Source organism: Saimiri boliviensis, chromosome 8 (genome assembly GCF_048565385.1).
Source record: "Saimiri boliviensis isolate mSaiBol1 chromosome 8, mSaiBol1.pri, whole genome shotgun sequence".
Taxonomy (NCBI): Eukaryota; Metazoa; Chordata; class Mammalia; order Primates; family Cebidae; genus Saimiri; species Saimiri boliviensis.
The window spans coordinates 87,562,790-87,577,871 of record NC_133456.1 but is presented as its reverse complement, the minus strand read 5'-3'; the positions used below and the strand labels follow the sequence as shown (position 1 = coordinate 87,577,871).

The 15,082-nt window shown below is 43.4% G+C and overlaps 1 protein-coding gene and 1 long non-coding RNA gene across 3 annotated transcripts in view; one reads left to right on the top strand and one right to left on the bottom strand.

Moving 5' to 3' along the window:
* Positions 1–15,082, bottom strand: part of LOC141585431 (uncharacterized) — a 265,926-nt gene that overhangs the window by 153,809 nt on the left and 97,035 nt on the right. The gene's annotated exons all lie outside the window — the stretch shown is intronic.
* LMCD1 (LIM and cysteine rich domains 1) overlaps positions 11,454–15,082 on the top strand; it is a 64,803-nt gene continuing 61,174 nt past the window's right edge. The window contains exon 1 of one of the 2 annotated variants that reach the window (XM_074404858.1): positions 11,454–11,625. Coding sequence is in view for 1 of the 2 variants with exons in the window: in XM_003927117.3 (XP_003927166.1) it covers positions 11,584–11,625 (42 nt within the window). In the remaining variant the exon portion in view is untranslated. The remainder of the gene's footprint in view (positions 11,626–15,082) is intronic. The other variant, XM_003927117.3, reaches the window with a different exon arrangement.

Genomic DNA, 15,082 nt, shown 5'->3' with positions numbered 1-15,082 from the left:
AGTTGGATTCTGAGGCTCATTGTTCTTGAGTCTGGATGAGAAGGAGGCAACTTTAGTGATAACTGAGATACTGGGTAAAAGAACCCTTCTGGGGGAGGGAGATGATATATGGATAAAGCCTGCAGAAACTGTAGAAGGGCCAAATAGAACTGGCAGGAAAACATGAATCATTCACGTCTTCATTAGAGTATGTGGCACTGTGACAGCTATGCCTTAAGCATAGAACCATTCCAAACCACGTGGGGGACACCAAGAGAAGCTGCTGAGGAATCTCCCCAGGATACTCACAAATTACAAAGACTCCACCTGAGTCATTGCAGCAAGTCAGTGACATCTTAGATCACAGAAGATGGGTCACTTACTGGCAAGCCTGAATCAACATCACCATTAGCATCTGTCCCTATCCCTGGCCAAACTTAGGTACTACGTGATCTGTAGATGAATCACTTCTAAATTAAGCATGAAGATTTCCAAATTAGTTCAAAATGATCTAACATCTAGACAGAAGATACGTATTGGAGGACGGGAACATAAGGAGTGAGAAAAAATAGAAGACTATGTTCTTTGAGAAAACAATTTATTTTCTTTTGAAAGGCAGGACCTATTTTTGCAAAAAATGACTGACTCACTTTATTTTTTGGATCATTGAAAAGGAAAGAGAGTGTGTATAATGGATTGCTTTACAACCAAATAAAGATGTCATGTGGACATTAAGCTTTCTAATTTGGTTTACATTATTCCAGCTACAATCAAAATGCTCACGTGAATCTAAGATTGATTCATTTCTGGCTTGGATTGCCTAAGGTCTTCCTACTGTTATGAGTAACTTCCCGAAAACCTTTCTCATGCTTTCTGGGATTCAGGAGCACAGTTCACCCTAAGATGCCCTCTAACCTGGACCCTAAGTTATTGCTCTTGTTTCCAAGGGCTGCAAGCCTTACTGCAGGGTTATTGATTCTTTGGAAGTAAACTAGGAAGTTCCTGAGTTATTGAAGCCTTTTGTCACAGCTTTTCCAGTCCCTGGGCATGTGATGGGGGGCAAGCATTCATGGTTATTATCAGGAGCTCAGAGAGACCAGAGGTCAACTCCTGGCTCTGCCACTCAGCTCTACATGACCACAGACAAGTTGCTTAATCACTTTGAGCTTCAGCTTCCTCATCTGTGAAATGGGAGTACTCAGGGAACCTAACTCTAGGATTATTGGGAGGATTAAGTGTGACTATGTCTGTAAAGGGCTTGGCTCAGTGTCTACCCACATGGCAAGAGCTCCACAAATGTTAGCTCTTAGTCTTTCTAATGGAGAAGTGTTTGGAGTTATTTATTTAGATGTCCTAGAAGTTAAGCCACTGGGATCTGATACTTTTGGTAATAGAGAACTGTAAGCACCAGCCAAACTTAACGTTTTTTTGCCTCAAGGCCCATTCTTTTACTGTCATAATGTTCCCATTCATTACCTTTTGTTGTAATTGTTTGTTTAACATCTGTCTTCCCCAGGAGAGTGAATCCTATGTGTGTCTTTTTTCACTGCTGCATGCCCAGCAGAGCTCTTGATACAGAAAGAGATGTGCAATCGCTATTTGTTAAACACCTGAAAAACTGAACCACAGATTGAATGACTGAGTGATTCAATGAAAAAAAGAACAAAATAAATAAATTGGTCATTTATATTCAATCTAAGTATATGCAAGTGCTTTGTTAGCATGACAAGAGGTAGGACTACAGAATAGCAGATTTTATCTAGGAAATAGTAAGGTCTTTAGAGGAACACATAATAACTATTTTTGAATATATTGAAGAGTTCAATTCTGGTTTTGCTACCCAGCAATAATGGGATAGGGGCTAATACCCTACTGCAAAGCATTACTCACTCCATACTCATATGGCCCTCAAATTGCACATCCCTCCCACCCTCTGTCATAATTCAGGATCTGTTTGACAGCTTCTGGTCTCAGTGTGTCTATCCATGTCAGATGATGTCATTGCAAAACCATGTGTCTTAGGTTGTGAGAAAAGCTGGGAGAATCAACAGGAAGGCCCAGAACTTTTAAACCCTAATTTCTGATAAGTAAGAATCTTTCCTGAAATCTCCCACCCACTCTTTTCTTCTGGGTGAGATCATCCATTCTTTCCAGAAAGACTGATCAGCAGCAAGGCATTGATGAATTATGTCAGGGGGATTTGGTGTCTTCATACCTTGTTCATCAGCCACGAACACACTCATCTTTCAGAAGCTTTAGAATTCTGCCCATGGCTGTCTGGACATCCTGCTGCATTCCCAGGGGGCCTCTTGGGATGTGCATGGTTAGCCATAGAAAATTCAAATTATGTTTTTAAATTATTACCTGCCTTGTGTGAACAAACTAAAATGACCATTGAACAACAGGCTCACTATACTATTTTCCTCCTAAAAATCTGCGATCGTGAGCGGAACACTTATTTAATGCCAGTTTTTGTCACAAGGAAAGAATGGATCCCCAAATGTAGCCTCAACAAACTCTTAAATGTCACTGGGAAGATTTTCTATGAGAATCAAACATGACAGCTACCTACCTGAAAATTAGCAAATAATTATACAGCTACCAAGTAACAAATGCCTTCTCCACGCCAGGCAGTAGACTGCAAGCTGGTCATTTAATCTGCGTGGCAGGACTATGAGGTGGGTAGTGTTGCCTCCATTTTATAACTGGTGGATTGAAGATCACAATAAATAGCCAATCAGCGATTTGAATGAAATTTGTCTGACTCCAAAGCAGGAGCTTCTACCCCTTACAGGTCATACCAGCCCACTGAGATAAGAGAGGAGGGTCACTGCCCACAAAGTGGAGTGTAATGGTAGAATAAAACTTAAGCAGACTACAGCAGTGCCTAAAACACAGAGGGGAGAGGAGGAGAATACCTCTCATGCACATGATTCTAGTTTTCATCATATGGGAAAGGAATAACCTTTCAAGTAGATTTCAGAGGCCGGAAAAGCATAGAAGGGTGACAGCCCCAGGAAAGAAGATGTCAGCCCAACGTAAAGAAGAACCTTCTAACAATGAGAGCTGTCCAAAAGCACTTGGAACTGGCTGATTAAAAAAAAAAAAAAATGAGCTCCTTGCCATGGAACGCATCCAAGCAGAGGGAAGCACAGGAGTGGGATATCTGTGAGATTCTGTCCAGCTCCCAGCCCCTCTGTTTGCTTTGGGAAGATGCTTACTAATCCCCCTAGCCTACACTCAGCTACTCCCTGTTGCAGACATGCATGTAAAAGAATCTTTGCAGAATCAGTCTGACATGATAGTTTCATCTTCCTGGTGATGAAGAAAGCAATATGGAGAATTGTTATTATGAATCCTATTCATGAAAAACAAGGAAGAACTGGGTGGACATTAAAAGGGAAGGTAATTTTGGGAGAGGAAGGAAACTACGGGTGTGACTCTGTGCCAGGCAACGGGTGGGTGCTCTACGTACATCATCTCACTTCAGCTGGGCACCTCCCTCTTGAGGTCAGGCTCATCGTTTCCATTTTACAGCCAGAACAACCTGGGAGAGCAGTCAATTTGCCTGTGGCCACTTAATTAACAAGTCGTGGAGCCAGAGTTCGAACTCAGATATGCCTAACTTGGAAATCACTCTTTCCTCAAAGGCACGCTGCCCAACCCAGTGCGGGGAAGGTGAGACAGGGTACTGAGAGGGCAGTAGGCAGGACAGATAAACCCTAATGCGCAGCAAAGGAATCATGAGGCTTCAGCACCGAGTGGGACATAAAGGACTAGGACACTAGGTCAGAGGGGGATGCTCAGGCAGGTGATTGAGGAAGGGCTAGAGACTGGGAGGAAATTAATCATCCTCCCCTTCACAGTTGAGTCTAATTTTGGCCTTGAACCCAAGCTACAAAAGTTATTTCCAATCACAAAGGATGCAAGTTCACAGATGGAAGCTCATACAAAGGCAACATTCAGAAGCATCTTCACCATTTTTTTTTTCTAGAAAATGACATGATTTCAACATCCCATAGGGCAAGGTAACCAGGTAGCACCATTTTTCCAGAAGGCTTTGGAAAATTAAAATGCCAACATGGCAAACAGAATGGAAAATGTGATCATGGAAAAAATGCTAAGGTTTTAACTGTACTGATTTTTATCTCCTCTCTGTCTCTTAAGTTCTCCTGGAGAACACAGGCGCTACAAGACTTCCCTCCCCTTGTCACTAATTAGAGATTCCCTGATGTGTTAAACACCCCTGATTTTTCCCATTTACTAGTGGGTAGAAGGTTATTCTAAAACAGAATGTTATTCTAAATAGGCCACATAATTAGGTTATTGAGGGTCACCTACAATTAGCCCACAGGTATTAAGTGATGGCTAGGGAGGAGAGGAAGTGGTTTTTATTTCTATCCCAGGTCCAGTAGCATAGCACAGCTTGGCCCATGGTGGACACCCAAGAATTGGTCACCGGTATTTTAGCTGTGGCTTTGTACTTTTTCTCCATGTTAACTTTGAAGTCTGACACATGTGGGTTCAATTTCAGGCTCTGCAACCAGCTATGTGACCTTGGGAGGATTACTTAACATCCCCAGGGCTTAGTTTGCTCTTCTGTAAAATGGAGATACGACTGCCTGCCTCAGGAGACTGTCAGGAGGATTCAGTGAAATTTTATGTGAATAAAGCCTGGCAATGTATGTTGGTGGTAGCTGAGAAACAGCACCTGGTACCAATTATCCTGAGCATGTCCCTCAAAGCTGGACAGTTCCCTCTTTGACAGGCCACTGTAAATCCACAACCCAGCCCCTTCCAAGCTAGTTCACCCCTGCCACTACTCTCCCTTTCCTCCAAGAATCAAAGTGATTCTTAGACTAAGAACTTGGAACTGCAGTATTGCTCCTTAAATCTGTTCAATACACTTTCTCAGTGAGTCATAGTGACACCTCATTCCGTCAGGGGCACACAGATAATGACAAGGACTTTGCTATATCCTGCTGCAAACTCTATGAAGGTCAACAAATTATACAGATTTGGCTCAGTAAGAGGGTCTGGCTCAGCAAATTGCTCCAGGTTCCCCACTATCTCACACTCATGCCTAATCCCCAAAGAATCAAGAGAAGATTAAAGCAACTGGTCCCCCTGGCCCAGGAATCCTTTCACCATGGAAGGGCCCTCAGGGCTCAAACCATGCTTTTGCAGACAGCCCCAAACCCACTCCTCACAGGAAGCCCAATTTTGAGGGGCAATTTTTATTGACAATTATTTTAATGACAATTTTCTTTTCTTACATCTCCAACTTACAAGTCATTTTTATGTGTAGGCATTCCTGAGTGTAAGAAGTCCGATGGCCCCGGATTAGATTAGGTAAGGGAAAAGTACAAAACAGAAGGTGAAGGAAACCACTCATGAGAAGTGTTTGCCCGCCTGTTGCCTTATGGCCCAGGGAGAGGCCCTGGTGCTATTTTCCATGACCCCTATGAAAATACTGATGGTGGTGACTGTTGGCATCTCTCGTATTCTTTGTGTTTCTTGAATAAGGCAGTTCCCATACTTGAATAGTCCTCATTTTTAAAGATGAGGAGATCTTGGCACAATGGACTCATTGCCTAAAGTCACTGTCAGTGGCTGGGGAAGAACTCAGCAGTCAGGCTCCTTGTGACCCAAAAGCAACCAATAGGCCAGTCTAGAAGGCTGCTAAATTTTTGCCTTGTCTTCCCAGCACCTCTAACTGCTTTTCCTATTCTAATTCATTTCCAAGCCTCCAATTCTTTTAATTAATCTACATTAATTAAATCTACTAACAGACAAATATAGTGTAAAAGAAACATACAGGGCAGTCTATGTCTGAGCAAGCCGGCTAAGGCTACTCTAGGATCATCTCTCAAACTCACTGTTGTGTCTGTGTGGGTGAGTGTTCTGGCTGGATACACTCAAAGGGGTATCTAAAGGGAGTTTAATGAAGGGGTTATTTATAAAGGAGAAAGCATGATTCAAAGGCTCCCTCCTGGTGCCAACAACAGCAAAAAGCAGAGACCACCGCTATCTGATGTGCAGGGCAAGTTTATTACTCGCCCCCAGTTAATTATAACAAATTTGAATTGCAAGATGATGGCCAACCACATTTTTAGCAGAACCAGGATCAAAATGTAGGGCTCTAGAGTCCTGATCCATTGTTATTTCATAAGAGGCACATTTTCCTTGTGTTTTCCACTGCCCTTGTCAAAGACTGTAAGGCAGGACACTGTTTGGGTCCAACAATTATGTTCTATTTTTATCCAGATGTTTTAGCCTTATAGGCAAAACCTTTCTGGTTCTAAGAAGACATCCAAAAATCTGGGGGAAATAAAGAGTTATTACAAAGTGAAGGTTACCATGAAAATGACAGGAAAGAAACCAAAAAAACTTAAGTTGTGAACAATTCATATATATATATGCTACAAATGATGATTCGAGTTGATACAAATTAATGTAGAAGGTCCATGTATATTTATATTAGCTAATTCAGATACACTGTGTTCCGTGGACCATTTCTAGGTACTGACCCTTAAGTGTTAGTTGTTTTTAATGACTACAATATTTAAAAATATATGCAACAAAATAGAAGCTATTATTCATGTTTTCACATTGAAATGACTTGGTCTCTGCTTGCTACATTGTAACAATAAAAACATTATTGTGAGCCATGATTATTGGGGATTTATGAAGGTGTGGGCATGAAACCAAAAGATCTGGGTTCAAGATCTTTCTAGTTCTGCCGCTTTCTAGCTTTGCGACTCTGAGAAAATCACTTTTGCCTCCCAGTGCAGTGTTTGGAATGCATGGTAGACCATATTGCACCAATTAATGACCAGTTTCCAATTGTTCAGCTTCTCCACCTGAGACTGAGACATTGTGAGTTACCGGCTGGCTTTCCATTAGTACCTTTTGGTGTCCTTGCAATGAGTTACACAGTAAATCAGACACTGTCATTCCCCAGCTTAAGACTCTCAATAACTGTTCTGCTCAATATAGTAGCCACCAGCCAGATGCGGTTGATAGTAGCTAGATGGTAGCCACCAGCCAGATGTGGATAATCCGAAGAGAGACGTTCTGTAAGTGTAAAACACACACCAGATTTCAAAGACAAAGCACAAAAAAAAAGAGTGTAAACCATCTCAGTTATTTTTATATCAATCACAGGTGAGAATGACCACATTTTGGTTATATTGGGTTTAATAAAATATATAATAATGATTTCACCTGTTTTTTATTTTTTTAATATTGCTATTAGAAATTGTCAAATTACATATGTGGCTTGCATTATGTTCCAGTGGGAAAGCACTGATGTCTAACCTCCTGCCATTTCCAGGAGAGAATATAACATGGTTTATAGGGCCCACATAAGCCAGCTCCTGCCTCCCTCACCTGAGGCGCCTCATACCATTCTCCTTGTCCCACCACACTGACTTCATGATCCCTCAGACACACCAAGCTCACACCCACCTCAAGGTCTCTGCTCTCATGACCCCATCCTTCTGGAATGTTCTCTCCATGGGGACTCTACTCACAGCTGACTCATTCTCTTCTTTGGGGGCTCAGCGCATATACCAGCTGCTCAGCCAGGCTTCCTAGACCCCTGATCTAAAAGGACTGCATCCAGTGAATTTCTCCACTTATCTCCTCCTAGGCATTCATTTTCATCCTTAATTACCTTATCTAAATATCTGTCTATTTGTTTAATGCCTGTCTCCCCCTACACACATTAGAATAGAAGTTATATGAGGGCAAGGACATTTCCTGTCTTATTCACTGTTGCATCCTCAGCTCAGGGCATAACCCATAGTATTTCCCAATTCAATATTTTTTGTTTAATTCATTCATTTATGAATGGTAAAAAGAATACAAGACTCAGACTTAAGAATCCCAGTTAGGACAAACCCAGTGATAACTATGACAACAGCAGCAGCGTCTTAATCCAAGTGCTTCCCGTTTTGCTTATAATCAACCATCTGTAATCATTATGGAAGCAATGCAGTATAGGTGAAAGGGTACAATCTGAAGTTAAAAACTGAATTTAAATTTCAGCTCTGCCACCTGCTAGTTGTATGACCCTACAGCCCTGGGACTGTTTGGGATTTCTGTTTTCTCTGAGACTGGTTGTCTTGGAGTTCAAGTAAGATTAGGGCTCTGTCAACCAGAGAGCCCCATAAGTAGTTATTAAACCAAGATGTTCTCCAAGGAGGATTTTTTTATTTACCTTGATGTCCCCAGCACATATCAGAGGACTTGGCTTATGGAAAGTACCCTAAAACTGCTTGACAGATTAATGAATGCTTCTAATAAGCCCCAGTGTCAAAAATCAATGACCTTTGGAGAAATCAGATCTCTGCTGTTTCATCTTGGAAAATATATCCAATTTTCTTCCAAAGAGGAGTGAAGAGGACCTCATAGCTAGAGTGAGGCTCAGGTACAATAACTGTATTTTCCCCATTCTCCTGAAAAGTCCCAAGTTGTAGTAAGCTGTCCAGGTGTCCGTCTAAGTCTCTGAATATAGGTCCCCTGGAACAAGCGGGTCAAGTGTAGGGTTTAAAGTGTCAAAGTCAGGATCCTCAGCTGGGGAGACAGCAATTTCTAGCAGAGAGCAGAGACCCCTCTCTGCCTACAGAAGGTCTTTTTCCAGAAAGGAGGAAATGTGCCACCCCAACCAGCAGCTCCTGACACTCCTATTCTAAGAAATTCTGAGAAACAGCTGCAACATCTGCCTCCTTAATTGTACCTGGAGCCAAGGGTAAAAATAAGGAGGAGGAGAAAGTCTGCTAGTTGGAGCTATTAATAAATAGTGTTCAAGTTAATAAAATTAGCATTATTCCATGGAACGATGATTTTTCAAGATGGGGTAAGGAGGGTGGCCGGGAAGGGAGTGGGAAACGATTTCACTGGGCAGGCTTTTTCCTGGTTTGAAAGGGATAAAGCTTGCCTTTGTTATATTCCTGGCTTCTATTCCCATAGCTCTGAAATATAAAGGCTTCTGGCATGACATCTGATTTAGCACTATTGTTCCTAGGATTTGCTACTGAAAGGACTATTCACGTGGAAACCTTCTCTCCCAGGCCAGGCTTCTGTTGGCCACTGTTTATTTACATACTGGTTTAACATGCAGGCCACCTTGGAAATTTGGACAAACCAGGCCAGGTGTGCCATTACACTATCTCTCCCTTTTCTTACCTTGCCTGCTTACTGCATGGCAGTAGAGCGTAGAAGGTTACCAGGGGTTGGGAAGTGGTGGGCTGGAGTGTCAGGGATGAAGAGAGGTTGGTTAATGGCAACAAACACAGTTTGATAGTAGGAAAAGTCTAGTATTCAATAGCACAGTAGGGTGACTATAGTTAACAACGATGCACTGTATATTTCAAAATAGCTGAAAAAGGTTGGGTGCAGTGGTTCACTCCTATAATTTTAGCACTTTGGGAGGCCAATGTAGGAGGATCACTTGAGGTCAGGAGTTCAAGACCAGCCTGGACAATATGGTGAAACCCGTCTCTACTAAAAATACAAAAATGAGCCAGGTATGGTGGCTTATGCCTGTAGTTCCAGCTTCCCAAGAGGCCAAGCTGGGAGAATCGCTTGAACCTGGGAGGTTGCAGTGAGCCAAGATTACATCACTGCACCCCAGCCTGGGTGACAGAGCGAGACTCTATCTCAAAAAAAAAAAAAAAAAAAAAAAAAACTGCTAAAAGAGATGTGACATGTGACATGTTCCCAAGACAACGACATGATAAATGTTCAAAGTGATGGAAATCCTAAATACCATGATTTGATCACTGCACATTGTAAGCATGTATCAAAATTATCACATGCACAATCATTGCATCTAACTATCTATCTATCTATCTATCTATCTATCTATCTATCTATCTGTCAGAACCCAACCTCTATTCATTTGCCCTAATGAGCCTGTAACACATGCTAGGTGTTTGAGGACATAGCTGGGTGCAAACAAGGCAAAAATCAATTATAGTAGACATCTGTGAAAGAAAGAAAAGGTCATCCCTCATCTTGGAAAGCCCTTTCCAGGAATGTGTTAAAAAAAAAAAAAAAAAAAAAAAAAAAAAAAAAAAAAAAAAAAAAAAGTCATGGGAAGACTGGAGATGGTAAGAACTAAATTGGAGAAGGTTTTCAGAGGAAAAAGGCTCCAGCAAGAGACAGCCCCAGAATGAGAACTGCAGCCTCCCCCTCTCCCCAAATCCCTCCCGAATAGTGCACTTCGGGACCACTCTTCAGTCTCTGTGCAACCGAGTTTTATTTTAGCCCACAGGAACCCTGGTTTCTGGCAGTGGGCACTGCAAAGACAGGTTACAGGCTGAACACCTCACAAAAGAGACAGTAGTATTCTCTCTAGGATAAAAAGGGCTTGTGTTTAATCCTCTGTAGGGGCAGAGGGGAAATGTCTCTGGGAATCCAAGTCTGTGGAACCCACTCAGCAGAGAGATGTGGCTTTATAGGCAAACAACACGGCATAGAGAAAGGAACCTGGCCAATTCTGTCTTACAAGAGTAGTTATGTTATGTGTTGCAAGGTCTCCACATTCCAAGGATTTGTCAGCTCAGATGGAATCTTGTTTGTACGGGCCTGCATGACCCCATTTATCTAAAAATTACTAACTTCCTAGTTTGTAATTTATAATCCTGCACCCCCACCTCGACCCCCGCCATGAGGCTCTCTCTATTACTCAGTCTCTCAGGTTTAAAGCCTTGCTCAACAGTTCAGCTGTGGATCAGTTATTCTCTCTCGTTATTTCCTCATCTATTGCCTTAGAGTCACAACAATAATACCTGAGATAATTATGAGCATACAACGAGACAATGTGTCCATAGAAGCATCTCTAAGATCAGGACAGTGTGTTCTTGCTCATGGAATAGGGAGGATTTATGTTAAAGCAAGCTATGAGAATGCAGTTTAATACTTGACAAATGCTAAGATTTTTTTTAAAAAATCATAACTCGCTGGAATCTCTTCTCTCTGGTGATTGGAGAACTCGCCCAGGTTTGGGAAAAGTTAGCCAGCTGCTGCAAAACACCTCCTCCCTGATCCCTCCCCACGCCCCCCTACGACCAGGCAGAAAGGGTGGGAAGGGGAGCACAGCTCAGCATTTATTTCTGGATCCAGCTCACTAAAAATACCTCGGCCCTCCTTTTGGATCACTCTCCCTTTTGACCTGAATGGATCGCGGGAGACGCGCCGCCCGCCCCACCCTCAGCCCGTTGCCCTTTAAAGGAAAAGGGCGGGGGACGGATTCCTGCCGCTCTAGGGACTCGGGGCAGGCAGGGGCCGCGGCCTTGCTGACGTCAGAGCTGCTAGCGTCGGCTCTGCTCGCGGCCTCAGTGCAGAGACCGCCTGGAGGGAGGGGGACAGCCTTGCGTTGGGATTGGCTGGCCTCGCGCGAGCGCCGGCGCTGATTGGCTGGCGAGGTTTTAGAGGGAGTCCCGCTCTCCAATTAAAGCGGTCCGGCTGCGCCCGGCTGCACACAGAGCTCCCCCTGGGCCCGCGAACTTGGCCATTCAGCCACCTCTGTCCCCGCTGTGTGCCCTCGCGCCTCTGCCTGAGAAGCCAGGCGCTGTTCCTCCACCCAAGAAGAGGATGGCAAAGGTGGCTAAGGACCTCAACCCAGCAGTTAAAAAGGTGAGCGGAAAGTTGCCCATATTTACCCAGATTCTTTCTTTTCCTTGTTTCCCCTTCCCGTCTGTTGGCAGAAACTTCCCAAAAGGTAATGGGAAGGAAACTCTTTAAATTCCAAAACTGCATGGAAAACAAGTAGTTGGGAATATATGTTTGAGCTAACAGGCACATACACCCCAAACCCATTGTTGTGTAAAATAATTTTCAAAGGGTCTTATGTCTTTGGTGATGCTAGCTAAAATTAACTAGTAATCTTATGGTCTGTAAAGGAAAAATCCCTAGCTTCCTCACTCCCTCAGGTGGCTGAAGTAAGGGTTGGGGGCATGTAATATTTACCCATAGTCTCCCTTTCGCTATTATCCCTATGTTTTGCGTGTTTCTCCCAACACACACACACACACACACACACACACACTGAGTTTCTTTAGTTGATGATGTTGGCAGTGGCAGCAGTTCCAACATAAGGGAACTGATTTCTGTCCCCAGGGTCTGCACATTTCCCTTTCAAGAAGGGCTGGCCCGGAGCCCAGAAGGTCACTGGTAAACTCCTGCACAGGAGCCTGCAGCTGTGCCTATAGCTCCAGTACCCTTTGTTGCTTACCTGAATGCAGCTGGCAGAGGGCACAGGCTGCAAACTTAGAGAACGTGTGAACGGGAAGGGAACAGAAAGACAACCTAGGCTTTACAGATGGGGAAACTGAGGTCCAGGGTCACAGAGAGTTGGTCCCAGCAAGCAGCTGACCTTAAGGAAAACCCTAGGCATCCAGACTCAGTCCTTGCCACTTTTTACCTGCACAGTACTCTCCAAGTCACTTTTTTGAGCCTCAATTTCCTTGTCTCTGATGTGGGGATGATAGGCCTAACCCCCCTCACAGCAGCGGTAGCAGGGATATTGACACTGACTTAGTTTCCCAAAGCAGTAATTGTTAAACTCAGATTTCACAGGATTTAGTCTTGCAGGGCAAAGTCTTCCTTAAACATCTGCCATTAACGTGCAGGGTAGAATGGGGGGCGGGGGGGAAAGACTGGCAGAATCAAACTAAAGACGCAAACCGCCACTTGGAGGCACAGCATTCCCCATCAAATTTGTAGCTGTGCTCTTCTACAGACAATCTGCCCAGATCCTGTCACAGAGTCCAGCAGATCCTTCTAAATGTGTATCAAGTCACATTGAATCTGGGCATTTCTCTGGAATGTATCACGCCTCATTGTATTGCCAGGTTATTTGCAGAATCAAGTCATTTCCCCTTCTACAGAAATTATTGAAGCACTTTAGACACTTACAAGATGCCTATTAATTTCTACCTAGTACTGAGTTATGCATGCAATGCTTTTATTTCTCTATACATTTTTCTGGACTCCTTGAGGGCAAACCTGCCTTGCTCATCTCTGTCCCAACATAGCATACCATGCCACACACACAGTACTCAAAAACCTATGAGTGGGCCACGAGAATATCTGTCCAGCTAAGACCACACTGTTTGCATAGGCTTCATTTTATGCATTATTTTTTAACTTGTAGCACGGATATTTGTGTGTCTGAACTGCCTCCCCAAGTTCAGATACAGAGTAGTTCAGTGCTAAAGGTGGCAGAGTTTCATTGTCCTCTGGAAGTGAAATAATTCTGAGTATTTTATATATAAGCTGGTTGATGGTTGCTGCAGGAAGTGAGATGAGATATATGAAAACTCCCACTCCTCACCACAGGCCTGGGTTGCCACTTAGAGGAAGCCTTGTTTTTATTTTCCTTTGCATAGGGGAGTGTGATTATCCTGATTAGAGGTAGAACATGTTCTCCTTCTTGTCACCCCCTAGTGCCAACTTCCTTGGCCTGCAAAGGGTTTGCTTTCCATTTAGATCCAATTACAGAGAAAGAATGTGGTGGGTAGAAATGAAAGGGCAGATTTTTTTTTTTTAACCTCTTGAGACTGCCATAATCAGGAGGAAGATCACCACTATGTAGATTAACCAACACCTTCAACTCAAAAAGTAGAGGGGAAAGAAGAGAGTGGAGAAGCTCACCTTGCTGGACTGAATGTCACAGAAGTGTTGAAGTACTATGGGATATCAGCAGCCTGCTGAAAAGCTTTTATTGCATATTTACTTTTTAAATCTGCAACAGTGGGGGGTGTTATAACATTTGGCTTCAGGATGCATAATCACACTTAAACATTTTGAAACCATTTCGTAGACTCTTGGAGCTACAAGGGACCTATTTACAAAATGAGAAAGGGTTTAAAATGGCATACAAGCTGTCTCCATTGCCCTACACCCAAGGGGGTTGGGGCAGGAACCCCCACTAACTGGAATAAAAAGATCTTCAGCAGAGAACATAAAATCTAAAAACCGGAGTGGACTTAAAGGTCGTCTAACCAACCCCAGACAGGCTGGGGAAAGACTCACTAGGGACCACATGCATACATCGTGGCAGAGCATAGAAGTTCCCCAACTTCCCTCTTCCTTGATAAGTAAAATACTGCCACTGGCTGCTCTTGAACTTTTTTTTTTTTTTTTTTCTATTGGAAAAGAGAAGGTTTCCTAGCACAGACAATTCCCTGAGAATGGCGAAATTGCCAACATTTCTTGGTAACAAAGGGCCTTGAAGGCCAAATACAATTTTTCTTGGTGAAACCAATCTCGACTCTGGATTTGTTCTTCTTGTTTATTAAGAATGCAAGTTATTAGTGCAGGGTTTGGCTTCAGATCTGGTTTAAGTCCCAGCTCCACCACTTGCTAGCTGCGTGGTCTTGGGCACGCTAATTAACTTTGAATCTGTGTCCTCACCTCATCTGAAAGTTAAAGAAACAGTAACAGCATCTGCTTCCCAAGGTGGCTGTGATAATTGAGATGATGGATGTAAAAGGCTCAGGCATATGAGCACTTCAAGTTAGCCACTGCAGTCCTGGGTGGTGGTAGTACATTTCAGTAAGTGCATGGATGCTGAAAGGAGTGTTTTGGTGAATGAGGGACACTTTTATTTATAACTGCCCCATCTGAAGAGCACCCAACTTTCATTCAGCTGAACCACAGTCATTGCTCAGCTTTGACAAGCTAAGACAATGACCAAATGCTCTTGCCTTCATTCTCACCCAACGGATGCAAAATCTGCTTACATAGAATGGTCTTTCCTTCTGAACGTGGACTGCCAGTTATGGAGCATTTCACTTTGGAGTTCTATAATTTTCGGCCTGGAAGGGGACTTGGAGCTCCTTAGGTTTTAGATAAGGAAACTGAGGCCCAGAGGGATCAAGCTCCTTATCAGAGGTTGCAGAGAAAATGTACTGAAGCCTATTAGGCTCTGCAAGAATACAGACCCCTTGACTGTCAGGGAGCCATCTGCAGGAATTTAGAAGGGACTAGAAGAAAGAGAGCTAAGAGCCTGTTCATGGTTGACTGAGCGGTCACCAGTGGGCTGGCTCCGTCGGAGCCAATTAGAAATTCTCACCCCTCAACACGATGC